Genomic DNA, 27708 nt, shown 5'->3' with positions numbered 1-27708 from the left:
GATTAATGTTGGGTTTATATGTGAAATTGCTTGCAGCATAAGTCAAGGTCCTCTCATAGTAATTACAGTAAGTAATTACGATCAGATTTTTACAGCGGGTTGTATATAAAAAGTCTACACACCCCTCTGCAAATGCCAGTTTTTCGTAGTATGTAATACTGATTTTTAAATAATTTCAAAACTCATTCCACCAATAATGTGACCCATAAACTGTATAACTCAAGTGCAAATTTCTAAAAAAAAAAATTGGAAGGGGAAGAAAAAAAATAACTGACATGAATAATGTGTTTTCTCAGGTATGCATGCCCTCTTATAACTGGGATGTGACTGTATTCAGAATTTACCAGCACACACACACACACACACACACCCCCACGCATATCCACACACATATGCAAAGGGTATTACATTAAAATGTTCTACAAAAAAAAAAGAAATAAAAAAAAAAAATCTCTGGTCATGATTCATCCAAATAGATGACAAGTGAATTCTCGTATTAATAAAAACACATTTTATTTACATAAATTACAAGAAAGCACAAACTGTTCACCAAAATCTACATGAAAAACATCCTGAATATAATACATTTAACAGATTCACTATCATTGTTGCAGTAAAAACGAGGGCAATACTCTATGTTACCTTTATTGGCATTATTTCACTTGGTCATTTATTTGAATTGAAAAACTGAAAAAAAAATAATTGGGACATTGTACTCACAGCACTTTGAGGACAACAAAGTCAGGACAATGGTCCTCTTTAAAATCTGAGACACCTGTTTGAGGACTAGTGGTTATATAATTGTGTTTACAACGCTTGGCAGAGACACTCCGCTGATCTTTACAAAGAAGACGTCGTGGAGTCCACCACCTCTCGTCCGTTACATACCGTTGGAACAACGTTGGACGCCGATGCTGCGAAACAAAGACGCCGAAGCATAGAAATAAACATCGACTGTCCTCGCTTGCCAACGCGCGTGCCACGTACCTTGAGAGAAACTGGAACCCGGTCCAGTGGTGACGCTGAAGCGGGTGGTGGCCACCCTGAGAGTGCTGACATTCTTCTGTGGCTGGAACAGGATGATGTGGACTTTTGGAGCAAAGAGGCAGCCCAGGACAACCGAGCCGCTCAGACTGACCGAGATGCACATGGTAGTGGTCTGCACCTGAAACACACGGTCAAATCCACGCGATCAAGTCTGGCTAACACGAGCATAAAATACACATAGTCTGTAGAGCTGGGTATCGAATTTCCAAAATCGATTCGGTTCGATACACAAGGCACAATTCTAATCGATTTTCGATTCACGATTCACTTTGATTGATTTTCGCTTCAATCAGGGATTTCATGCAGCAGCAATTTTGCTTTCGTATGGAAGGCATTCTCGGGAGAACCAATGCAAAGAATTGAAGCCGATGCAGTTAACTTAATCGTGGACGTTTTATTTAACATGACCTGATCAAAACAATAAATACATCTGCCTTCATGCTTGTTGGCGCTGACTTCACTGCTTCGGCCATTTTGTTTTGAGAAGCTACTTTTTCGTCGTGACAAGATGTTACATGACGCGTGAAGTAAATTAATGGGGAAAAAGTTATTATTAAAAGTATTGATATATGGTTTTATGAATTGATATCATGCTATGAAAAGGAAAATCGATTAAAATCGATATGTTGATTTTTTTTTTTCAAACCCAGCCCTACTAGTCTGCAGTCATTCATTTTGAGACTCTGATTAAGATTGAATTAGTATAATTTATATTCTGTTACAAAAGACTTCTTTCACTCTTTTGTGGAATATTTGGCTAATTTTATTTCTTTATAAAAATGTGCACAATAGAGAGGGCAACGGCTTATTTCAGAAAACTATACTTTGAATATTCCCACATACTGAACTACATTGGAACGACTTTTCCATGACTTTAATAATTCACAAATGTTGCGTAGGAAGCGGAGAGAGGCCAAGGAATCAGCTTTTTTGCAGCAACGTTCTTTTAGAGCTGTCTCCCGCTGGAGGATAAAGAACGACACGTAAAGCGAGTCTATGCCATTTCACACCTTTGAAAGTCGGATTTTATTTTACAAAAGCAGCGCTGAGGTACCAAGTATAAATCAGGTCTTTAGGAAGTATCGCTTTTTTTCCACTGCGCTTTTTGCTGTGTGGTTATTCAAAAGCTTTTTAGATGAACCAGCGAGCCTGTCGAAAGTACTGGCGTCAACTTTGATTTACATTGATCAATGTGTCGTGGGTTTTGCTTTCTCAGAGTGGAGGTCAAAATAAATCGGCTATGTACTTACAACACAATACTTATACAATGTCTTGAGCTTTCATCAGTAGTCTTTGATTTTTAACTTCTTTAGTTATATTTTTAGCGATACATTGATGCAACGTTAGCGCTCCATAATGTTATGCAGGATGTCTTCCTGTATTGAAAATACTTAAACGGGTTGAGCCTGTTCGAAGCTCCAATTCTGAGCGCAAGGTTCTGTGATGCGTCAGAGGTTGTACTTCTGCCCTTCCCGTCAGCACTCAGCGTGTTCACGGAGGCGCTGTCTGTGACTGTGGGTGTTTAATCAGTTGTGTTTGCTGCCAAGATGAGATGACCAAGCCTGGCATACGAGGAGAGACCTTTCTCCCTCAGGGCGCCGAGAACAGCTTCAATATTTCATATGATAATCAGATGAGCTATTCATGGCTCGGTGGATTGTATTTAATTTATGTTAACATTTCATGACAGATCACAGTCGAATTTTTCCCCTCGCTGGCGATTTGCATCAGGGTGTGACAACAATTTGAGAAGCGGTATTAAACACTAGTAACGTGAATGCATCTGACTGCTTGCTTCACTTATTTATTGGTCAAAGGAGAGTTCTGCGTGTGTCTGATGAGCTCATTTTGCCTGCAAGTTCCCCACATGGCCAGCAGGGGCAGTGTCGAGGCGTCATCTGAGCATCTCTCTAGTCCCAGGACAGAGGGCACAGCTGGGACTCAGCATTCTTGTCTTTCACACTCCATTCCACACAGCAATGTGCAGAGACACACTGGGACATCCAGTTCCCTTCCTGCCCTCGCGGTCCTGCTTGTCTTCTCTTCGTTTCGGCAGTGGCATTTTGTGTCAGGGGAGTCCATTGTCTACATCTCCCTCCTGCCTGTCGCGATGTGTTCGGATCCCAGGGGCAAATATCCCAACAACTTTGGTCACAAATTTTTCTGACAGTCTATCAATTTGGTTTATATGGTGCTTTGTTAAAATGACTTGCTTAGACGATGTTTGGTGGGTGATGTGTTGACATTCCAAAGGTAGCCATGAAAACAATAACGATAATATCACGCAACGAGTGTGACAAGTGATATTTTTGGGGAAAAAAACCCCGCTGTACTATTGATATAAAACGGTGTACATAACCCTGATTTGTAAACAAAATTCAAAATTACTTCCAAACATATTAAACCATTATTGTGACCAATATCATTTTTAAGGCAAGTAAAATTAAACTGCATAAATGCGCACACACTCTTGCACCTGGGGAAATGGATACAATCACATTTGTATTCAATGGAGTCAGCACACACCTGCCACCATTAAAAGTGCCTCAGAAAACTCCAGATGATTTAAAAAAAAAAAAAAAAAGCCTAGCGGTTGTCCAAAGACATTTGTGTTTGAAACTGTTCATAATTCTCTCCTCCTTGTTGTCAAAAGGTTCAACTTCGGATTCACCGGATCATAAGAAATTTCCCCTCGTTTGGGCGATGAGTGCATTTAGTGAAGGCCGACCCCATACAAGATGCAAGATTGTTGTCACATAAACTTTGCAATTTCTGCCAATTACACCAGAAATTTCTACAGCTCCTTCAATGTCAAAGTTTGGCAGCCTCCCTTATGAGTTGTCCTCTTTTCTTTTCATCATTTTCGAGTGGCGGCAAGTTCTTCTTAATGTCATTTTTTCTCAGCTTGATCATGACTTCTTCACTGCGTTCCATGGCATATTTAATGTCTTACGAATTCTTTTGTACCCTTTGCCTGACTGATACTTAGAATAGGAGCTCTCTTTGATGCTGTGGAAACTCTCTGCAGATCATGACTTTTTTTTTTTTATATGTGATGAAAAAAAATATGAGGGAAAGCCTACTAGACCAGCTGAACTTTATTTGGCGTTAATCGGTGGAACTTTAAATGGTAGCAGGTGTGCGTTAAATCGCATTTAACGTGCGTTTAAATGTGATTGATTCATTCTGAACATAGCCAGAGCGCCACTTATAAGAGGGTGTGCTGACTTTTGCAACCGCTTTATCTCTGTCACATTAATGCTGAAATTATTATTTTTTTTTTAACCTTTCAATATCACTTCTTCATTAATGATGTGACAGGAAATGACTCAAATTCAAGATGTGGACGTTGTGTTAACTCACCCTGTAGTCACTGGCGGTGACGTAGAAAATAGGCTGAAAAGCTAGCCAGATGATGCAGGTGGTATACATGGTGAACCCAATGAACTTGGCTTCGTTGAAGTTTTCGGGGCACTTGCGGGTCTTGAAGGCGTAAACCGTGCAGAGGATGATGAGGATGCAGTTGTAGGTGAGAGACATGAGCATGCTGGAGTCTTTGCTGTTGCACTTGAGGGTGACTACATCTCTCTTCTCCGGGCTCACTTCCTTCCTCACTCCTGGAGCTTCTATGAGCAGCCAGACCACCACCACGACAAGCTGGCAGGAGATCAGACCTCCACAGATGGCAACCTGTGAAGCTGGGCTGATAAATCGAGGTCGCTGGGCACCGCCCTTAACCCCGTTGAAGATCCGAGCGATGCGATTGGTCTTGGTCAGGAGGGCTGAGTAGCACACGGCAAAGGAGGTTCCTAAGCCCAGACGGCGCAGCGTACAAACTGCCGTGGACGGTTTGGCGATGTAGATGAAAGTCATTGTATAGCACATGAGCACGCCCAGCAAGAGAATATAAGAGAGCTCCCGTCCGCTGGCTTTCACCACGGGTGTCTCGTTGTGTTTGAGGAAGAGGCCAATGACGAATAGAGTGCACATCATCCCCAGACAGGAAATGCTGACAGGTCCAATGGCCCAGGCATCTTCCCAGCGGATGTACTCCTCAGGTAGGTCATAGCAACCTGTCAGATTCGCCAGAGGCCACTGTCCAAAGCTGCAGTCGGCGCACGTGAACTCATCCTGCAAGTATTGGTAAGCCTGACACGGGATGCAGATCCAGCAGCACACGTCTCCAGGCTGCATGCTCTTCACCTCGTTCTTCCTGCAGGGGTCGCTACACTGGGAGGTGGGCGCGCCGGCCCACGGGATGAGGCTGGTGTTCAGGCTCAGGCTCTGAGCCCAGTATCCGACCTTGCGATAGCTGTAGCGTCCTCCGGCCTTGTGATAGTGGAAAATGTTGTAGCGGCCGAAGCTGTCTCCGAAGGAGTCAAAGCGGACGACATTATCTGTATCTGGTGGACGAAATGGTGCTGTTCGGAATGAAAGGAGAGAATGTTAAGATACACAATAAAATAGAAAGCAGTGGAGAATGGCAACAACAGCTTTTTAATAGCCCGTCCTTTGCTGTGTTGCTTCAGTGTTACACAATCGATGGTGCAGCCCACTCTAGACAGGCAGAATGTTTTTTTTCTTGTATAAACTGAGGAAGTGATGTTAAAATTGCAATTAGGCTGCTTGAAAATGGTGGTGGGGGTCTCATTAGCTCTGCCAATTTAATTGAAGCTGCATGCAATTGAACCTTAAGTATGATAATAACCCAATTACAATGTGATGACCAAACATTTACCCCTTTCCAAAATTTTTAATCTTTTGCATAGTTTCACACTTTATTGTTCAAGATCATCAAATGAATGTAAAGATGCGACAAAGATTAACCGCAGTAGACATAAGACGCCGTTTTTAATAGGTGATTTGATTTATTGATGAGTGGTGAAAATATTCAAAGCGACCCGACCCAGTGTGTGGAAAAAGTACTTCGCCCCTTGTCAAATCATCAATTTAATGTGGGTAAACTCACATTTTTCAATTCATGTTCTCTGACCACACCCAAGAACGATTACCGGTTCCGTCAAGAAATCGAAATCGAAATCGAACCTGTCTGATAAAATGAAGTCGGCCAAAAGATCTAAAAAAGAAAATGCCACCATCCAAAGAAATTCAAGAACAGATAAGACATAAAACAAGGCCATTCCAAAAGCTTTAGGACTCCGGTGAACCATGGTGAGAGCCGTAATCCACCAATTGGGAATGCAAGGAAAGCACCTCCCCTGCAGTGGCCAGCCTACAAAAAATACCCCAAAGAGCACAGCGACGACTCAAACCGAGAAATCTAAGGAACTGCTGGCCTCACTCGACTTAGTCAACAATGAGGAAGAGATGGCAAAAAATGACATCCATGAGTTCCAAAGTGAAAAACACTGCTGGCCTTAAAGAATTTAAAGGCTTGTCTTATGTTGGCCAAACACGTCGTTCAATATTTGTAAATGCTTTGAGGGGGAAAATATTCGATGGACTAACAAACTGAAATTGTAACTTTTTAGAAGGTATGTGTCTCTTTACATTAGCTGCTAGTGTCATAGCATTCCAACATTTAAATATGGTGGTGATGGTGCGATGGTTTGGGGCAACTTTGCTAATTCAGGCTCTGGACGACATGCTGTGAGTGATGGGACAACGAATTCTGCTCGTTCCTGGAACATCCCGAAAGGGGCTGTTTGCCCATCGGTTTGTGAGCTCAAGCTCAAGCACACGAGTTCGAAATTGCAACAACAATCCAAAATAAATCAAGTCAACTTCTGAATGCGTTAAAAAAAAATTTAAAAAATGAGTGGCCTGGTCGTAATTCCAGATTTAAATATGATTGAATTGCTGTGGCATCACCTTTAATAGGCCATTCATTTTCGAAAATTCTTTGTCAGTTAGAAAATGCTTGATTTTGTTTTTTGCTGCTGAGGTTGGCCCAACCAGTTTTTAGATTAAGAGACTTTTTCCACACCGGGCCAAAAATTTCATTTAAAAACAAAATTTTTTTGTTTACTTGTGTTGTGTTTGACTTAAATTTGTTTGATGATGAGAAACATAAGTGTGACAAACATGCAAAAAACATTTATTTTTCACAGCACTGTAAGTGAGGAAAATAAAATTCACTCGTCATCGAATGGATGGATGCATAACCAAACTTGAAAAATTTTGCTCACCCTCAAACTTGGTCTTGAGAATATAATCCCTGTAAAACTTCCTGCCATTGCCGGGTTTAAGTGCATCACAGACCTTGGTGGAGTTCGGGCACAAGGCTTGCCTCATGTTGTGCAACGCGGTGGCCATCGCATAAACGGCATTCACCACAAACATAATCTTGGACTCGGGTTGAAACGGAACTTCTCGCAGAGAATGCTTCCCACAGCTCAACTCATGAAGGCTGCACTGGAATTGGTTCTCCCAGAACTCTCGGAACCAAGGATTCCTGGTGTTGTTGTACGGATGGAGAGCCGTGAAGTAGTCGTTAAAGCGAGGGATCTGATAGGAGGCCAGCTCAATGGTGAACGCTCCATCTGCAACAGCTTCACTGCCCCTCACCACGCTCTCCTGCGCTCCCCAGCCGTCGCTGGCCACCCAGGTGAAAGTGACGTTCATGCGGTTGGCCGCCACCAGAAGCTCGCGGGCATCTTCGCTGCGAGTAAACAGGATGACCACTTTGGCATTGGACTTCTGCTGCAGGGAGCGGATCACGTTCTCATAGCTCCAGCGGCTCATGGAACGGCTCACCTTGGCTGAGGTGGCGATGCAGATGTGGCGGGCTCGAGCCTCCTGCTGAAAGGCATCGATGCCCGTCTCGCCGTAGTCGCCTTCCGATGCCACTGTCGATACGTACGTCCAGTTGAAGTAACGTAGGATTTCGGCCATCGCCTTGGCCTGGAAGAAATCAGGGGGCACCGTGCGGGCGAAGTAGTCGTAGCGAGTCTTGTCACTGAGTTTGGCACTGGTGGAGGCGTAGCTGATCTGAGGGATCTGAAACAGTCGCAGCAAGTTGGCCACCTGCAAAAAGAGAGGATAATACGCTCAACGTATTTATCAGACATTTTTTTTAACTCCAACTTCATGGGAATATTGAAATGTCGAGAACTGGGCACTTGACCCTCCACCCTCCGGCCTTATTCATAAAAATTGTCAGCCCCCCTGACCCTGGCCCGGCCTCCGTGTACTTTATTATGGGTTTGGCTTTGGCTCTGTTCTCGCTGTCTGTGGTATTGCCACCTCTTGTAATGGTATGCCCCAGTAGAAGGCGGCAGGAACAGGTTACGTGACATCAGAATAAGGAAATACAGGCACGCTTGAACGCACACTGCCGTCTCACGTCTCTTCACACACAAACAGGTGCTAGTGGCACTTTCGACGTGTTACGAGGCCATTTTTGTTTCGTGAGGAGGTTCATCACACACACGAGGGCCGATTTATGGGCCAGACTAAAATCCACCTCCGGCCTTTGTAAATCGAACCATTCTTTCAAAATTTGACCTATTGGCATCGAAAAAGGGATACCAGGAGTGGGATTTGAACCCACGAGGACATGACGTCCATTGGATCTTAAGGCCAACGCCTTAACCGCTCGGCCATCCTGGTAGGCAATGACCAGGTTCTTCACGTGCTGGTTGGTTGCAATCAACCGTTTTTTTCTGCAACCACGGGCCAGGAGTCAATCCAATATGATGTAAAACTGCAAGCCTTGGCAGAAAGATGCCGCCACAATTTGGAAAGAAGAGATGTGTAGGCAGAACAGGATGAGGGCAGAAAGGTTTGGCGATGAAGGAAAACAAAAGTTAGCATTTTCTGGCTTCAAAGTTTTGTCAGGGCTGTGACAGTGAGGATAGTGTGCGGAAAAAGTGACAGGCTAGATTTTGCTTGAGGCAACTCTGAACGCCTACGGGCAGCTAGGCTGATTTAAAGCAAAAGAAAATCTGCTTGCGTTGCACGCAGTGGTTTATTTCGGACAGGATTTTAGATATCTCAACAAACATTGAAAGGAAATGAGGAGAATCGGAGGAATTAAAAGACACATTTTGTGATGAAATTATAACTTGAGGCAGAAGGAACAGAAGTCCCCATTGCACAAGTGGACATCCTTGAACACGAGATGCATCAGTAGGCTCAAGAACTTTGTGTTCATGCGGGATGAGAGGGATGAATATCAAATGAGTCAATCTTGCAGAAATTTCCAGGCCTCAACATTTATTTGGAGGCTCTGCAAACACACAAAAATGCCGTGAACTCCTGGAGTCAGCCCGCCCATCATTATCATAAGCAATTTATGGCTATTTCCGTCTCATCTGAGCTCTTTCAACTGAAATGAAAATATAGATTGAGGAAACGCACGAGTGCACATTTCATATCGGTTCAGAGGTGAGGAAGCCTGGCCAGCCGAGGAATGCGTACGGCCTCATAAGGACATTTCCGCAGAAAATGGTATTTTTCTTTAAACAGCCTTGGCAGTATTTCGCAACATGTGGCAAAAGCAGCTGGCAGCAGTGCGCCTGTTCTCTACAGACTCTTATCTGGAGCGGCAAGCCACACACGTGCACGCACTCACGCAAATCTTTTGCGCTTATTAAAGTGATGAAAAATTACAATTGGGTTGCAGCAAAGATTAACCAAATTGTGGTGTAGAAAAGGATGGAGTTGCCTTGTAGGTTGACTTTATAGATAATTTACAGTCTTTTCATTTCTTCCATCTAGGATGTTTCATTAACTAGATGCTGACTGAACTGTGAGAGAATTTAAATAAATTAATAAGTGTTCGTAATTTGCTGTGATGGACTCACCCCCCCCCACTTCCTGCGTAGTGTGCGGACACGTTGAGGCTTTGGTTGGTGTGTCGGAAGACTGGGAGGGCTCCTGCAGGGAAGTTAACGGAAAGTTCGAGTTGGATTTGAATCCACGGTAGGAAGAACATAATTAACTTGTAGTCATTGGGAGGGGCTTTTTTTCCCTCTTTTTCTTCGGGGGATATTTTGTTTTTGTTTATTTAATTTCTTTTTCTAAGCTTTTTGTAGCTCTTATCAGGTGTCGTTTTCGCATCAAAAAAGGAAAGAAAGAATGGCGGTCTGTCTTTTTATGTGCTTGACTGGCGGCCAATCCAAGGAGTAGCCTACCTCCATCTTGGTGCCCACTAAAATGTGCGGCATGGCTGTGCATTTTGAACAGAATGGGTTGCATTTACCCTAAGTTGTGATTTTTTTTCAGGGCAGTGTTTGAGAACGGTGAGAACCGCATGATTTTTTTTTTTTTTTCAGACTCATTTTATATACTTGGCGATCAATCAAATTTACCAGCGGTGTTAACAACACTCATCTCTGTGGTATGTTAAATTTTATATTTGTTTATGAGCATTTATACCCAATGCGCTTAAATGGCACATAAAACACAATCAACGCTAAAATAATCATATCAAAGCCCATAAGTAAGAGGGAGTCGACCCAAATAATTCTTTGCAATAAAATGTCCTGTGCGCCTTCATGAGTCTAAACACGGCATTCTGATGAATATTGCCTTTGTGGAATATGTGTTAAGCAGCAAAACTCATTTGTTTTTCATCCATCCATTTTCAGTCGACAGAAGTGACAAAATGGCCGCCCGCTGACAAGGCTAAAAACGGGTGGATTTGACTGCTTAGCTCATATCCCGCAAACGCAACATTAACAAGAATGCAGAGAAAGTGTTGCAAAGAAAATGTTTGGGTTGACTTGCCCTTTGACAATTACGAGTTAATGCATTCTGTTCTCACATCAATACAACCCTTTTCGAGGCTTTGCAGTACAAAAGAAGCAGAAAACAGAGAAAATTTCCAATAGGGATGCGATGATCTTTTCAACATGAAAAATCCATCTGCTCCTCCCAGAAGACCCGAGCGCAAGATGGAACAGAACAGCTTCACTTAGCCGCACACAACTCCTGTAAACCATACACTGTGTCGTTTACACTATATGGTGCATTCGGAAACACACACATTCCAATGAGGAGAACACGTCAGTTGTCATTTGTTTATATTTTTTTGTAGCCGTTGCCTGGTAACTACGAACTGTGAGGTTCACAGAAACGAGGTTGTTCTTTGATCACATCCTGCCCCCTCATCCTCGTCGACTGTGCGCCGCAGTCGTCTTTCACGTCGCTCAGAGAATGTAGCAGCCATTCACACTGCAACGCACTTTGAGCGCTTCCATTCAATTGACAAGGTCAGCTCGTCGGAGGCGTCGCGCGAAAACTTGGTCACATTATTACACTAAAGTCCGACGCGTGCTCGCTCGGTTTTTGATAGTCCTTCACATGATATAAGGGGACATTCAATAAAAGGAACTTATGCATCGCAACTGCACAAATAGATAATTCTGCCAAGCCACTGAATAATCCAATCATATTTCAATTATTTATGATTTCACCAGCACATTCTTTACTTTTCTCCATGAATAATGAATTTTCACGGTGTGGCTTTACTGATACGTTTCATTATTGTTGTTTTTGTCTTGGCCTGAATTCTGTCATGTGTGTATCCATGTTTAAATACCTTGCATGACTTACATACGCCATGAGATTGGCGTTCATGTCAAACTGCATATGAAGACGACTTTAGAAAAATGGCTGTTTGTGCATGAATTAAAAAAAAAAAAAAAACAATCCTAAGCTCATAAATGTCGTTGATTATTCAATGCCGAGAGTTTGGGCAGAAAATGTCAAGAAGTGCGTTGGTGTCGGGAGCTTTGTCTTTGCTTACAGCTGTGAATTGGGAGAACGCCCGATTTCGCCCGAGCTCAGATGCTCTGTGAGTTCTTTGACAGTCTGATCAGGCAAAAACCAAAAGGACACATTGTCTCATGCTAAAAAAATAAATTAAAAAAAAATACAATTATGAACTTAGCTGTCGCTGCAAATGAACAACCTTTTTTTTAAATTTCAGTTAAACTGACCTTTAGCAGGAAATAAAAATTCATTATTAATGAATATTTAGGTGTTTAGCATTGAAGCAGTGTTCTTCTAATTTACCCTGGTGATTATATATATATAATTTTATTTTTCCCCAGGGTCACTCTTTTACCAGTGAATCATACTTCATCACTATGGGGGTAAAGAAAAATGGAGAGTGGATTTGCTTCAGCGTATAGAAATCAAAAGACGGGCTTGAGGCTAATGTTCCTGGACTGAAATATGAAAAACATCTGATTAGCCCACGCCTTTTGGACGCTGAGCCCTAAATGAGGAAAATGCTGATGAAATACTGACACTGTTGGACATCTTGAGAGTTGAAAGCCTTTTTTTCTTTTTTTTTGCACGCAATCAATATCAGCATGCAAACAACCGGCTGAATACTTTGACTTTCACACCTGCTCTTTAAACGAAAGGGATTTTCATTGGAGAGTCATTAGAAGCGCCCAGATGGCCTCACAGACCTCTTAAAAAAAAAGCATAAGATACATGCTTCGATTGTCGAATGGCTTGATGCCACGTGACGCCGAGTGACTCTCCCTCCATCTCATCGCCTCCACGTCTGGCCGTCGCAGTGTTCCTGTGAAATACGATGGCGCATCTCCGCCAAAGCACCAGACAGCCCGGCTGCAACCACAGATGGGGAAGACGGCAAGTTGCCTGCGAGAGTGTCGCACAACTTCGGCTCCACACGTAACTCCGTCTGTGCGCATGTAACAGCGGTGTGGCGAGGCCCGCGGCCAGCGCCACCTGTCAGTTCCGCGCGCTCCCACCATGTCTCCATGGTGATCAAGCTCTTTTAAATAATAGTCAAATTGAGGAGGAGCTGATTCTTGGGTGCAAATATACTCACTTAAACTGCAGAGCAGTAGATTTTGACAAAGGCAAATTCTTCACTCACTGGACGGTCTAATTGGGGATTAATGCACAAATCATGAATGCATCTGAATTTTATTTTATTGTCAGAATATAATATATCGTCATATATCAGCCCTGGAGTTTCATGGCTCAGACCAGGCCACTTTTGTTCACAATTTTTCAATTAAGATGATAACTTTACCCTCAACTTTGCCCTCCAATGATTTTTATACTGTATTTGATAAAAAAAAATCGATCACAAGTGAATATTCTTACCAGCTCATGATCCGTGTTTATTTTAACAAGTAGGAGAGCATAAATAGTTGAAATGGGCAGATAGCGCCGAGCGGTGGCCCACCAGGAAATTGCCAGAAAATCCAAATTACCAATCCAGGTCTGTCGTATGTACTGTACGCTCAAATGTGTTTCTCTATCCACATTCCAACATCACCAGGCAGACCGACTATTGCTGGTAGCGTTTTATGTTGACATATTGAGTACTTGGTGCTCATTAATGTCGGTGTAGCTGCCTTTCATCCGGTATGGCCCCAATTCCAACCCAATGGCCCATTCACAGTTGCCCAGTGATAAACAGGTAATAAATTCAGGACGGCCTAAATCTGTTGAGAAGTGAGTCATCTTCCCTTCAACCAAAGCTGTAGTGAGTTGGTGAGCGCCTCCTTGGGGGCATGCCTTGACTCACTACCACATTCGCAAATGTATGTTAGAACTACCGTGGCTGTGTAAAGTGAATATATAAATTACGCGGTCAGTTATAGTTTACCATTTACATTGTACCAAGCTAACCGTAGCATTAGCCACATATTATCCACACTCACGCAGTTTTGCGCTTACGCACACCCACTATTTATTAACAAAAAAGAAATGGTGTTAGTATCTATTCAGGGAAGAATCCCCTTATCAACAGTACGTGTGGCACGGAGAAAGCAAAAACACATCCGGTGAGGCAACCGGCTTCCAGTGAGTACAGAAAATATTCCATTTAGAATGAGACCATTTTGAACAATGAAAATAGTTTGAAAAAGGGCATTCCGGTTGTTGTCATTTAAAGCCCAAATTATCTCGCGATAAAAGGATAAAAAAAGACTAGAAAAAAATTATAATCGTTAAAAAAAAAAAAAGGCTTCAAAAGTTTGAAAAATCAAGCCGTATATCTCCACTGTCGTAGTTAAGAAGTACACAGCCCTTCCAATTTACAAAGAGGCGAGCAATATTAGGGAGACCGTACTAGGCGAGTTCACGAGAACATACAATTTTTATGAATAAGGCCGGAGGGTCGAGGCCGGCACGGTACAGAGATCGCGGCCAAACTAGATTACAACTAGGAACTTTAAATAACAACACCGAGCTGTTATGTAAATAAAATAAAAAAATCAAGGGAAGATTCATTTTGGGCATCTCGACATAGCTAGCTAGCTAGCTAACCACTGCCTTTTGTATTGGCACATGATTATAACTTAGTAGTGTAAAGTAAGTGCGACAAAGTTCTCAATCTTTGCACATTATCAACAGTTGAATGTAGAAAGATATTTCCAAGTTCATTTGACGGGATTTTCAAAGTTAAAAAAAATGTTGGACACGGGGCACTACAGTTCCAACGGTGAGAGGGCACAAATCCTCTGTGAACACCCCAGGCGCTGATAATCCACTCTGCAGCGCTGCCTGCGGCATACATTTGGCGCTGTACCCAGGAAACCTCAACAGGTAGAGCCGTATAAAAAATGGATGGATAGTTTTTAGCTGCCACTTCTGAAAATATTTGCTTGTTTTCCCTGCTGACATGCTCCCCGTGCTCTCGCTCGAATCATTGCATGTAAAAGTAACTTACTTTCATTGTTTTTCTCTTGTGAAGATATGGATCAGCTAATCCTAATATCACGCACTAGTTAGAACGAACATTATTTTTTGGAATGCCCCTCCGCTGCATCTCTTTTTCAAAGGCCACATTTCATTAATGAATGTGCTCGGCTATTATATAAGCTGAACAAAACAAATTAAGTTTCCTGGCCAGGGAAGAAAAGAAAAAAAGGAGTCATTCTGAATGAACTTGGCTAAAATAACAAAAGGGAACAATGTCCTGTGGTGCTCCTGTGCACATCAGGACACTTCACTGGGAAGCTCAGGCTTGTAATAGTACATCCATAAATTACAACAAGACACGGGCATTCTCTAAGGACCCCCAGATACAGGGTCTCACTAAAATTACACCTCGTTCATCAAATCCTGTATTTCCAAACTGTCGTTTACATCAGGAATTCATTTCTAGGTGTTCTGGATTCGCTTCCTACATCATTTCCCAGGTGCTTGCTCTCTGTAGAATGTATCACTGCGGTCCACTGTAGGGTATCCATTTGTTTTGTGAGTCGAAATATTGGTTCCACAGCTGTGTAAAAAAAAAATACTAAAAGACAAATAACAGTCCTTTAGTCAAAGGATAACTCAACTTACGTGGCTATTTGAGGAAACAATTGATGGCTGGTGTAAAGATGGAGCTACACGGTGATAAATATGGCGCCGTTATACATCTGAGTTATTCTACTAGGCTCTGTTGTCAATAAACCAGAACTAACTGCAATTTCCTGACCTTTGACCACTGAAGTCAGGTCCATCAGCTAAGAGAATGTCACGCATGGATAACATACCGTGTACGCTCTAAATGACACAGGGTCTCAATCAGTCACAGGATACATTGTTGGTTCGAACAAATTAATGCCAAAACCCATTAACAGCCGTTGCCTTCCCTTTCAACCGAATGGTATACTTCAGTTTGGTTTATTATGCCACGCCCACATTTAATTAGCATTTAGATCAATACAGAACAGGGGTGGGCAAACTTTTTGATTGATGGGCCATTCTAAAATTTGACAGAGGGGCTGGACCAGGAGCAGATGGAAGGAGTGTTTTGGTAACATCACATCATCAGTGGAAAAAAAATACATTTAATTTTAAGTTAACGTGGACAAAAGCATGACAACAAAATATCTGTGTTTGACACACCAGAGTATTTAGAAAATAAAACATTAACAAGGTTTATTCATTTTTTTTTTCCAAGTTTGGCGGGCCGGATTAAAACATTTAATGGGCCGCTTTTGGCCCCCGGGCCATAGTTTGCTCACATCTGACACAGAGCTCTTGCAATTGTATAAAATCATAGCAACAGGATCAACTCACCACTGAATCTAATGGAGAAAAAAAAACTAGAAACCTACAGAAAAAGGGTTCGGTTGAAAATGCATATTTTTTGTTTCTTGATGCTTAAATAAAATAAAAACAAACTACCGATCAGTATTCCTACAGCTGTGCAGCGCTGGACAGCGTCGAGTTTATACCTTGCTAAAGTGCCTGAAACAGGTGTGTCTATAATATCATATGCGACATTGAGGAATTGAATCATGAAGATTCTGCCTCGATTTGAATTGCATTTCATTTGACAGGGAGAAAGAATTAGAGGACACACAAAAAGTGAAGCAGTTCATTCCAGAAGTGGATGAAACAGGTGACAGATTAGTTGTCACCACCAAGATGCAAGCATTTGTACAAATGAAAACCTCCTACAAATAAAGGATGAAAAATTATAGAGATTTGAGAACATAACCCTCATAGGGCAACGGGGAATCCAATATAGTAATCCCTCGTTTTTCGCAAAAAGTGAAAAACTGCAAACCAGAGGTTGACTTCATTTATTTATTTAGACTTATCATTTATTTTACATTTTTATTTTGTGACCCCACCCCCACCAACGCGGGATTCTAGTTAAGGGAAGCTGTTTTAAGACAAACTTTAATAAACACTTTGGAATTTTATTTGTCGCTATTTGCATTATTGAGCTGAGCGAGCCGTACTCAGTTTACGGGATAAATCCACTCGTGCTCTGATTGGTGGATGTCGCGGCTGGGAACCAATCACGGTCCTTGTATGAGCGCCCGCGTTTGCGTACAAAGCGTCAGAGTCAACTCATCCATTTGAAACAAGGCGTCTTTCCGCAGTATGGCCGCCGATATTATATTATTATATACGAATATTTGGGGAAAATTCGCAAAACACAGAAGCTGCGAAAAGTGAAGTGCAACTGGCGAGCGATTACTATATTGCCGTAGGATGGAGCCTCGAACAATATCCTGATTTCAATGTTTCTGTCGAACAAAGCCTATAATTCCGACGCAATTTGCATCCGATACGATTTCACGTAAAATGAAGCCGACACCATCAGCTGAGGCAGCGGACGTGGTCGTCTGTTCGCCAAGCCGATCGCTTGAAGTTAATACTCCGAGGCGGCTATATTTGTGGCTATTTACACAGCGAGCTTCCACGTGACACGCCGCCCCTTCTCACAATGAGTTGAGATTACATACAAGTTAGCGCTGAAGACGCAAAACCCAATTAGCGGAGCTTTCATCACATCGGCGCGAGGGAGCCGCTGCCGCCTCTGAGAGTGAATCTGCCGTCACTAGTCATCCTGTCAGCCAAATCTGCGCACAACATCTGCAGCATGTCAGTTTCTGACAGCGCTTCTGCTCAAGCGTGAATTACCAGGAAAGAAAAAGGCAAACTCCAAATCAGATCAGCTAAAGCAGGTAAACAGATCCTCCCAGTGAAAGCGATAGTCATTACCAACCCGTGTTAACATCTCGCTTGGTGTAATTGCACATGGTACTTGAGTCCAAATCGGCTCTGTTAGGATCATCCATCATGGTCTCTTTCCCTTGGTGCATCTCTACTCAGCCTTTTGAGAATTGCACCAACTGCGGCTGCATTTTTCAGCATCGGAATCATCTTTATTGGCCGGTTGTAAAAACACTGGGAATTTGTCTTTGGTAGTTTGAGCCACACTAGTGTTACAGCAACAAGCAGCTGGAACAAAAAGATTTAAGATGGAGTACAGATACGCTGCTTAAAGATGCAAAAGCCATCGCTGTTCGCCTCAGGTTTGATAAATCACATCGAACATGCTAAATGACTATTTGCATATACGACACAAAATTAACTATGCGGCAATTTAGTGCATTCGGCAGACAGACGCAATCCTGGCTGTGCCCGGTTAGGCTGGTGAGGTCCCACATCTGTTTGTGAGAGCAAACAGCTTTTCACCCGTTTTTTTGACATGTGTGAACTTAAACCAATCATGAGTAGAGTCAGTCAGCTTTGAAAAATTGGTTAAAATCTTTTAAAGATGCATTCTTTTAAACGGCAAAAGTAAAATGAAATATCTGGAGAGAGCCAATCCCAACTTCACACTCGAGATTAAACCACCGTGATGCGATTTTGCGATGCAATGGCTCAAAAACGGTGCTTCTAATAGATCATCTCAGATTTACTTACATTATTTCAGTACTGCAGTAGGCAAAGGTAAATGGTGAAATAAGAATTTGCAAATATTGCATTAAAATGTGCTTAATGTCACACAACAGTCATTTTCAAAAGGTAGTTATTGGCATTATTGAAATAAATGGTACTTCAAATTAAACCTAAGCTTCACACATAAATGATTAAGACTGACATAAATGAATATGTTAATCATCCATTATTTAAATAATCATTATTTTATTGCTCTCATTATGATCACTTCAGTTCTCGAAGCACACCTGTGGATAGAGTCATTGATGGTGACGTGAACTGACTTTCAAATTTGAAGGAGGGCTGTATCAGGTATTGATAAATTTCTTTTAACACTTCAATAGAATTAAGTTTCAAGATGATATATTAAAAAAAAAAAAAAGGGCAGGAGCTCAAGCTCCCTTGATGACCATGTTCCTCAGTACATACCTGAATGGAAACATCGCTGTAAGATCCTCCGATAACTCCAGAGATGGCCAAGGGGACTTCATCGTGGATGGCATAGGATCCATCGGGGCACGTGTACTCACTGTCGTCCACTTTGGTGAGTGACGCCCTGACAAACTCCAGCGACTGCTCCAGAGCATACGTGTCCTTGGAGCACGTGTCCAGTATATGAGCTCCTAACCGAATCCCGGGCAAGATGCGCTGATCCCTGTTGATTTCATCCAGAGCGAGCAGCATGGCCTCCAGTCGCTGGATTCCTCGCTGGGCGTTGATCTTCCCGCAGTCCTCTGTGGCCTCACCTTTCTGGTGCACGGGGAAGAGACCGCCGATCATCAGATCTCCTTCCAGCGTGATCTCCTTTTTGGAGTCCGTGTTGTAACCGACCACAGGCAAACCCTGGGGAGCCTGGGCGAAGAGAGTCACGCTTACGCCCAGGAGGAGGATGTGGGACAGCCAGAGGGGTCGGGGCACAGGGCGCACCCCCAACACTGGGGAGTTCCCCAATGACATATCCCTGGGCAGAGCAAGGTCCTGACTGTGCTTTTTTTTTTTGGTCAGCGTCTGATCAGCTTTGGATGTTGTCGCCTCTGAGGAAAAGCACAGCGAGGAACAGCGGCACCAGATCTCACAGCAACGGTGTTTTTATTCTGACAGAAGCCATTGAAAGCATCAAGTGTGATCCTCTTGCTCGGCCTCCGCTTCTGTGCTTTTGGGGATTACAGCCTGCAGATCAAACGGAGAGAAAGTCACTCCTAGTCTCAGATGCAACACAACAATTCCTTTGTTTGATTGCGGCTGGAGTGACCTGCATGGTGCTCCGTTGGCGCATTGAAGGTTATTGATGCGTTTGAAAGAGAGGAAAAATCACCACGAATACCATCAGTGACCTGAAATCGGCATTACAATTACTATTCATTAGAATGATTTATTCTATAATTACAGTTTAATTTTGGGGCGCTACCTCTCAGGCCACAAACTGTTATTGATATTGCAATAAAAGTTTTTATGGAGATGAGCCAACACCCCCCCCCCAAAAAAAAACAGTAGTGCCTTAGTGGAGACATTAATGAGCACTAAAGATTCTTAACAACCAACAAAGCTGTCCCTCTGGTCCACTAAGGACAACACGATAACCCTCAAATGAATTCCAATATTTATTTTACCTGCAATGCAAAAAAAAAAAAAAAAGTCAATGCGCAACAAGTTGAAAATGTTTCAACAGCGCAGTCACTTTTTAGCAGCTCATTATAAAAATCAGAGCGGTGGAATGTGGCTGACTAAAGGTTTTTAAAGACATCGCCACGAACTGAGCAGAACCGCATCAACTATTTCAAGGTTTAATGCGTCAATGTGATATGCGCAGCTAAAGCCGATCTTGTTAATACACTGCCGAGGCAAAGGGTTATTGTTCTTTGTCTCCGCTTTTTTTGTGTTGGTTGCCCGCATTCCCCGAGGCTTAATTAAGCAGTCGGTTGACTGGGGGTAAAGTTTTTATCAGAGTAAATCGTTGAGCCAAAAGGATTTGTAACATATCCAGGGTCTCAGCAAATCAACTCGACAGACATGAAAAATAATTAAGCGCACTCAAGTCGAATCATGACTGCTAAAAAGGGAGATGTGAAGGAATCATCGAGAAAAAAAAAACAAAATAAAAACTCTCAACAGCAGTCAAGACGGCAGACAAGAATCTTTTGGGGTTCCCTCTGTTTTTCCCGTCTTCCTCCATCCCTCTCCTCCCTCTGCTCGTTGTTTCCATGGAAACTTGCCAGTAGATGGAGAGGCTGAAGCGCAAACTGGAATGCAGACCAAGACAAGTTGGTGTGTCTGGCCAAGCATGCTGCTCGCTCCTCTGGGGGGAAACTGGCAAGCGTTCGTCGTGTCAACTGGACCGACTCCAGTCGCGGCTTCTGGCGTTAATCGAATGCCTAAAACATTTGCTTGTGCTTTTTAGTTTGAATCGTTCATTTGAAAAGCACTGATTTAAATCTTCCTGTCGCCATCACCTCGACAAGTCCGAGGCGTGGTTGCTTGGTTACGATATCACGAAAAAAAAAAAAAAAAAAATGTCATTGTCCTCTCGCTACTCCAACCAATTGAGTTGAATGGCAAAAGTCAACCGACAGTCAAGACGGGCGAAGTACTTCCTGGCTGGCGGCACACGCGATACTTTTAATGAGAAATGAGAGGTGGCGTGTTGCATTAGACAAACGAGTGCGGATGTCAAGACTTTTTGATTTGCTCCCTCAGCAGCTTGTCAACAAGTGGAAGTTCACGGCGTAAATGGGTCAAGTCACTTCTACTTCCCTCGAATACAAAAGCACCAGCAGACGCCAGTGCGAGCGTTGTTACACAAGAACATTTTTCAAGTTTGGAGAGCAGAATGCGCACTGCAGCTCGCCAAAGTATGAAGCGTTGCCTCATTAGACACACGGGCGGGCAGACGAAAACTTGAACAAAAATGTTGACTTAAAATGCTCGTTTTTTTTTTTTTTTTTGTTAACTGTACATCACAAGATAACAAATGTGATGTTGTGTGTCGGTCGAAAACAATGGTGACAAAACGATTCGTGGCTATCACACTTGCAGTCCACACCACAGGAGACCTCCAAGCTCACCAGTGGATTCTTTTTCTCTTTGCTGTCTTTGTTCGCTCCTGTGCTGTTCTGATTTTTTTTTTTTCTCTTAGTGTTAGGAAACGTCTCTTTGCCGCAGTAACACTTTGGGAAGATTTCCCGTTTTAGCGCACTGTTCTTGCTAATTAAAAAAAAAAAAATGGTTGCCCAAATTCCCCATATTCACACATTTTCCTCAGTGGATTTAGTTTGGGTTTTAAATTGGACCGTGATTTTAAAATAGATCGGCAAATTAGTGCTGTTGTTCGATCCAGGATCTTTCGTCTTAGCTCGCTAAAAGTGAAGCCCCTTTCTTTCTCAGCAGCACTTAGAAAGAGTAATCCATTGGCTAGATTGCTTTGGAGTCAGCCAGTCCTGACTCAAACGCCTACATGCCGCTGCTCGTCTTAACTGGCGCTCGGAAGACGGATCACGAAACCCCAAATCTTAACCTCTCTCCACTGACTTCCAGTTCACTTTAAAGTTCATTTTCATTTGTCTTCAAATCTTTAAATGGCCTCGCCCCAGCATACCTCCCCGACCTCCTCCACTTTAGCGCCAATTACACAGTCGCTTAGGACCCCCGACTACACCAAAGGGCCCCAATCCGAAAACCCACTGCCGGTACACCCCATCGCTTATGTGCACGTGCAACGTGCGCTCCAATTATGGCACATTAATGAAACATGAAATTGAATACTAAACCAAAAACAACAAAGACAAATCACGACATCGTCATTCTTAAGAATTTTTTTTTTTTTTATATAGAGCTAGTGCGCTGGCCCCAAAGCACGGCTGACATTTTTAACGCCAGCTGAACTCCACAGTTTTCCAGCACCACTTTATTCCAATAAAACAAAAGCCGTGCTGCAACCCCACAAAACAGCCTTGCTGTTTTCATTTATTGCTTCGACTGTTTGCCTTCACAAACCCACGATATTTTTGCATCTGCCATGAATTTCTACGCTTTCTTCTAAGCCCCACTCAGTTACCGACAATAAGCCATCTGTTCATTGTTTTACAGGTTTATATAAATCCAATAAAACACAAGATGCTGGTGCACGTATACGTTTAAAGACGCAATATCCTACCAAGGATTATTGCCACACCACCGCCCCCTTTTTTTCCCCCCTCCTCTTTCTCCTCCTGTGTGACCGTCTCTACTTTCATCAGCAGATGGCCTTTTTTAATTCAGGAGCATAAATCCCAGCAGCCTCTTCTACACTTCAAGCCAGAGTGTGTGCTGGAATGGCAAAAGCTACTAGTGGGGGGGAGGCACAAGAAAATGAGCGCAGAAACAAAGAAGTAGATTCAAGTGGGTGGAAAAAATGAGATGAAGGAAATTGAGGGAAGTATTTAAGAACGATGTCATTCAGGGTCAATTCTTACTTTGGAGAGTTCATATTAACGTGACCTCAAGTTGTCGCAAATGTGAAGCAGGTGGAGGTCATTGACGACGTGCGATGCTTCCTCAGTGGAACGACTCAGACGATGATAAAAAAAAAAAAAAAAGTAAGACGTCCCTAAAATTACATTGTGTGCATGCAAACAGAAAGTCTGGTCTGGAGTGGGCGGGTGGGTTAGAGGAAGAGCGGCTGGAGAGACCTGCTGCTGTTGCCGACATTGCGCACAAATGAAATGTCACACGCAAGACATAAAGCTGAAACGCTGTAATCATTGAAAAGGGAAGATGCTTTTTTTCCCCCCGTCGTACTACAATAAAGTGTAATTGCACATCTACTCCAGTAGTTGGCAGTGGCGCTCTCATGTCCATTGTGAGCAGCGAGTTTTAAGTCTAGGGTGTAGGATATTATTTATAGTTGCGGCGGAGGGTGAGTGGTGGGGTGGGGGTGCAAATTGTTTTCTTCTTGCTGGGGAGGGGGCATAAGAGAAAATAATTGAGAAGCACTAGGCTAAGCTATGTGGTTGTTTGAATTTTATTTTAAATTATTATATGTTTAGTGCAACAGTAATTTCTCGGCAGAATTTTTTTACATTCATCCTCAAAATCAAATAAGAACACCTGAGCAGGTCAGAATCCTGAATAATGCAAATATTGTCATTCAAATGTTGCACAGAACAACCTTAACGTCCCCTCAAATAGCACACAACATCAAAAGCAACTCATTGCGACACTTTGCACGAAAAAAGTTCACATTTTGAACTTTTCAAGATGACTCCTCGACTCGTCTCAAGAAAATGTGAACTGCATGAATCCCCTTTGAGACGCCAAGTTCATTCCATGTCGCCAGCAGCCACTGATCATCAAAACCAGGAAGTGGCTCCCGAAAATAAAGCATCTGACCTTTTTTAATAAGGCCAAGGATACAATTAGTGACGAGGACCTTGACGTGAAACTGCGTCATCATCATACGTCTTCTCCTGGTCGCCACGGCAGCCGCAGTATTCCGAGTCAACTTCAGCAATTCCTCACTCCCGTCCTTGCTTTCATGTGCCCCGCCCCCAGCCTTCCCCACCTGGAATAAGAGGGGAAACCCCTTGCAAACTTACTCCTCCCCCTCCCAGGAGCCCCATTCCGCCTCCCTCATCAAACGTTCATCCTCTGGCTGTGTCTTACTGTAAGAAGCGGCACTGGCCTCAACTGTGTGATGGATGAACACTTTTTATTGTCTTGGGCTTTATTTATTTATTTTTTTGCATACAGTAATTCCTCATTCCTCCGCTGCACTCTTTGAGTGAGCTTTGTTTTTTTTTTAATCAATAGAAATTATGTTCTTGGGCGTTACTGTAAGGTACATTATCTTGTGATATCGTTTGGAATTCCAGCAAGAACACATTTTTATCTTTGGGTTATCAAGGATTTATTGGATCAGTGTGAATTTTTCAGTGGGCTAACAGATCAGCCTTGGAGGAGGTCTGAGCTAGCCCAAGTTTTGGTGTATATTATTACCCTCCATTGGGAGTGTGGGGTTAAAAGTGTACATCTTACATATTTGCTTTGCTTTTTTTTTTTTTCAAACACAAACTTAAAAGTATTTTAACCATACAAAGACATTTGTAACAAAAATATAATCACTTTTTTTGTTATCATTGTGTTGATTCCATTGACTTTCATGTTTTCCCACGTTACTTTAATCACGTCACGTCTATTCATTACATTTTTTTTTTTCCCCCCACCTGCTCTCCTTGTGTCTACAAATCTAATTAATTGGATGATTAAACCGGTACTGAAATGGACCCGTCACAGTTTTGTTGTTACTTTGACCCTTGCTTTTTTTTTGGGGGGTGGGAGCTTGGTTATTTTGGGAATTTTCATAATTTCGCATGCCGTGTTTTCCTTTTTGACGTTTGTGGAAAGAAAAAAAAAACATATTTTATGTTCGATTATTTTGTCACTGGAAATATAGTGGAGAAGAGATTGACACATCTGCTTCATGAGAAATTCTGATCTTGAACCTCAGCTCAAGCCCTCCTGTGTGGGTTCCTTCAATTTCTCCAGGGCATACGTCATCTTCATTGAAGACTCTTGATTGTCTATCGGCGCAAATGTGAGTGTGAATAGTTATTTTTCCATAAGAGTCCTATGATTGATAGATGGATTTTTAAGAGGAAATTAGACGAATCCTTCAACACTTTCTTGTGTTCATGGCAGCACTATTTGCTCCTCGACTCCAAAACATGGCAGGCATGCTGCAGCAAAAATAAGCAGGCAGCAGCATTCTACATAATCTAGCCAATTAAATTAAATACAATACCATCTGACAGGTAGGAAGGGATTGATCTTTCTACTATATCTCATTTCGTTCGATGATTGAATGCTGTCATTACACCTTTCTGAAAGCGTCAATTAAAAGTTTGACCTTTTCTAGTTTTGGAAACAGCTCCTGCGTGGGCTCATATTAGATTGGTATGTTTGTACACTATCATGCAATATTTGTCATGATTTTAAAGCAAATGAAGGTTTAGGCAAGAGCCAAATAATACAATTGGAAAATAAAAGGACTTCAAAAAGCAAGGATGGAATATGGGGCCAATGTTGCTTGCTGTGCTTGAGTCACAATCATAACGACGTTTCTAGAAAATGACATGAAACGCTTCAGTTTGTTTGATGTCGATTTGTTGGCAGGGCTATTATAAAAAAATAAATAAATAAGTAAAATTATACGACTCCATATGGTCAATTTAGGTCAAAAGAGTTGTATGCATAACCTACAGCATGTCTTGTACCGAGTAACTTCCGAACATATTGCATTTGTATGAAACTGAATGAATCGATGATCACCTATCACCAATCATCGCAATCGTCTATCCGCGATTCTCAAAGTGCGGTTCGCGTGCCATGAGTAGTGCCCGGCCTCCCTCCAGCAGTACATGAAAGAATAATTGAATTGAATTTGAATTCATACACAATACGCATAATTTAATAATTTTATTGTGTTTTTCAACCACTTTTAGGTCTACAATTTTTTTTTAACTGTGCAATACATTTTGAGTTGCATCTTTAAGTAAGTTTGTTTTACCCCCAATATTTAAGCGCAGAGTGGCATATAATGATATTAAAATGCATTTGATAGGAATTAAATTTCACTGTTGGTCATGAGGTGGCGAGATTCGGAAAAAAAAAGATGTGGTTTATACCCTGTTAAATTGACAGTCACGGAAACGCATAAGAAGAAAACCTCGCACGCATGATGAGATGTTATTCACTCTCAGCACACGCGTTTGAATCCAGCAGACACAGTCATTCATCGGAAGCTTTTGTCACCTTCACACCTCACCTAAGTGTTTGTTCACTTTTCTTATCAGGCTTCATGTTCTCACGAGAAGTATGGACCCCAGTTATTGTACACACATTTTTTTTTTAGTTCATTTGTTTTTACAGAATCCGCATTAGAGCATGAACAAGCTTGAACATCAATGTGAGGATGTGACATTGACTACATAGCAGATGTTGCGTGGGTATCAGGTGCACAACAGAGCAATAAACGCACACATGCATTCAAGTGGAGCTCAGTGACTATACTTGGATATGATTGAACAGAAAGCCACTCACAACATAAAATCAACCCGCAGAAATACATGCAGTGCAAATAAACTGCTAGGAAGAAAAACTGCTGCCATTTAAGTGAATTAAAAGAAAGAATACAGGTGAGGAGAGGAGTGATCCTTCAAGGCAAACTCTCTGTAGTCATTTCAAATGTAACAGGTGATAAGGTGTGCACTGTTGGGGGCTTTACATGGAGCGCACACTCTTCTTGACACGTTTAAATAATTCATAATCAACATTTTCTCCACGCAGCTCGTCATCATTCCACACATATCCTCTGGGGGTTCGTTCCTTTAAGTATTTTGTTACTGATGGTTCAAACTCAATTATTTGCACGGCGTTTGCGGGCTTGCTCTATGTTCATTTTAAACCTTATCAACCGTTTTTCTATGCCTGTGCTCCATTTTATTAGTTGGGGGGGGAAACAGTAATGATTTTATTAGTTTAATTGCTCAGGTATAATTCTATAGTAAGTATTTTCCTTCTGCAACGCAAACAATGCTATTAAAAAAGTGTCTTAAAAACAAGTAAAAAAATCTCTAGAGTTTATATTTAAAGAATTTGATTTTTTTTTTTTTGGGGGGGGGTGGTTGAACGCCGTAAATAAAAACACAACCCCCGCAGTCCTAAATACAGAAGCTATGCATTGTGTGCGTCATAACAGCTTCACCAACAACCAATAAATGTCTAGTTGAGTGACCAGCAGAACTTGCTTTAAAAAAAAAAAAAAAAGAAAAAGCTAGCATTGGCATGCATCCATCGACTTCTTCTTACCTGTGCGGGCTTTCCTCAGCTTCCAGCGGGCTGGACGAGCAGCGCTGAGGCGGCGCACATCCTCCGGAGCGCTCTCGGACGTGCGGAGCGAATGAAAAGGTGGAAAGAAGGAAGGCGGGCCAAGTTGAGAGCAAGAGAAAGAGAAAGAGAAAGAGAAAAAGAGGCGCGTCTGCTTGCGCCGCTGTCCGTGGTGCTGCACAACGAGAGCCGCCCAAGCTCCTGCAGCCTCCGAAGTCACATTTCACCCGCAATCGACGCCCACTTCATTGATCCGACAGCGACGGGAGGGAAAACAACCTTTTAAATAAATAACGCACGAGTTGGGAATGGACCTGTTTTACTGCGCAAAGTGGAAAATTGCACCTGTTACTCCGCCAGCTGCTGAGAAGGATCTTTTAGACAATTGCGAGCCGGACTGCGGACGAGCGCACCCAGTAAGGTTGATGCAGTGGAGATATCATCATTCCATGTGCGAAGTAGATTGTGGTGTAACATTTAAAGCACAGAACACACCATCGAGATGTTGACTTGCAAAGTCGAGAAGCTCTGGGACTCGCCCCCCCCCTCCTATTAGTGCAAATAAGGTCTCTTTGGAGACTGCTCATTTTTAATTTGGACTTCACAAACGCGTTGTGACACGTCCGTGTGTGCGTGAGGTCAGTCCCGATTGGTCCCGGTGCGCGC

General features: G+C 42.5%; 1 protein-coding gene and 1 non-coding gene across 3 annotated transcripts; both read right to left on the bottom strand.

The window, feature by feature from the left end:
• Nucleotides 1–463: 463 nt before the first annotated feature.
• grm2a (glutamate receptor, metabotropic 2a) lies at nucleotides 464–27708 on the bottom strand. 2 transcript variants are annotated; one of them, XM_088308216.1, is made up of 7 exons: nucleotides 27388–27708; nucleotides 27025–27321; nucleotides 18613–19353; nucleotides 7197–8034; nucleotides 4411–5468; nucleotides 988–1165; nucleotides 464–914 (listed from the first exon to the last, which is right to left on the bottom strand). In XM_088308216.1, the coding sequence occupies exons 3-7, from the start codon at nucleotides 19138–19140 to the stop codon at nucleotides 841–843; spliced, it is 2676 nt and encodes an 891-aa protein (XP_088164342.1). In that variant the 5' UTR covers nucleotides 19141–19353; nucleotides 27025–27321; nucleotides 27388–27708; the 3' UTR covers nucleotides 464–840. The 2 variants fall into 2 exon arrangements, with proteins under 2 accessions (XP_088164342.1, XP_088164344.1); XM_088308218.1 differs by having other exon boundaries at nucleotides 27025–27285.
• Nucleotides 8536–8619, bottom strand: trnal-uaa (transfer RNA leucine (anticodon UAA)). The gene has a single exon. It is a non-coding gene; the product is annotated as a tRNA-Leu (tRNA).

This window comes from Idiotropiscis lumnitzeri, chromosome 11 (assembly GCF_059441095.1).
Source record: "Idiotropiscis lumnitzeri isolate Australia: NSW breed Sydney's pygmy pipehorse chromosome 11, RoL_Ilum_1.0, whole genome shotgun sequence".
Lineage (NCBI taxonomy): Eukaryota > Metazoa > Chordata > Actinopteri > Syngnathiformes > Syngnathidae > Idiotropiscis > Idiotropiscis lumnitzeri.
Note: the sequence above shows the minus strand (reverse complement) of the source record. Positions and strands in the feature narration are given on the sequence as shown.

Excerpts from the sequence above, each read along its gene's own strand:
- grm2a (XM_088308216.1), bottom strand. The coding sequence starts at position 19,140 with ATGTCATTGGGGAACTCCCCAGTGTTGGGGGTGCGCCCTGTGCCCCGA. Across the intron at positions 8,035-18,612 it reads ACAGCGATGTTTCCATTCAG|GTGGCCAACTTGCTGCGACT; the intron begins GTATGTACTGAG and ends CTCTTTTTGCAG. Across the intron at positions 5,469-7,196 it reads TCTCAAGACCAAGTTTGAGG|CACCATTTCGTCCACCAGAT; the intron begins GTGAGCAAAATT and ends CATTCCGAACAG.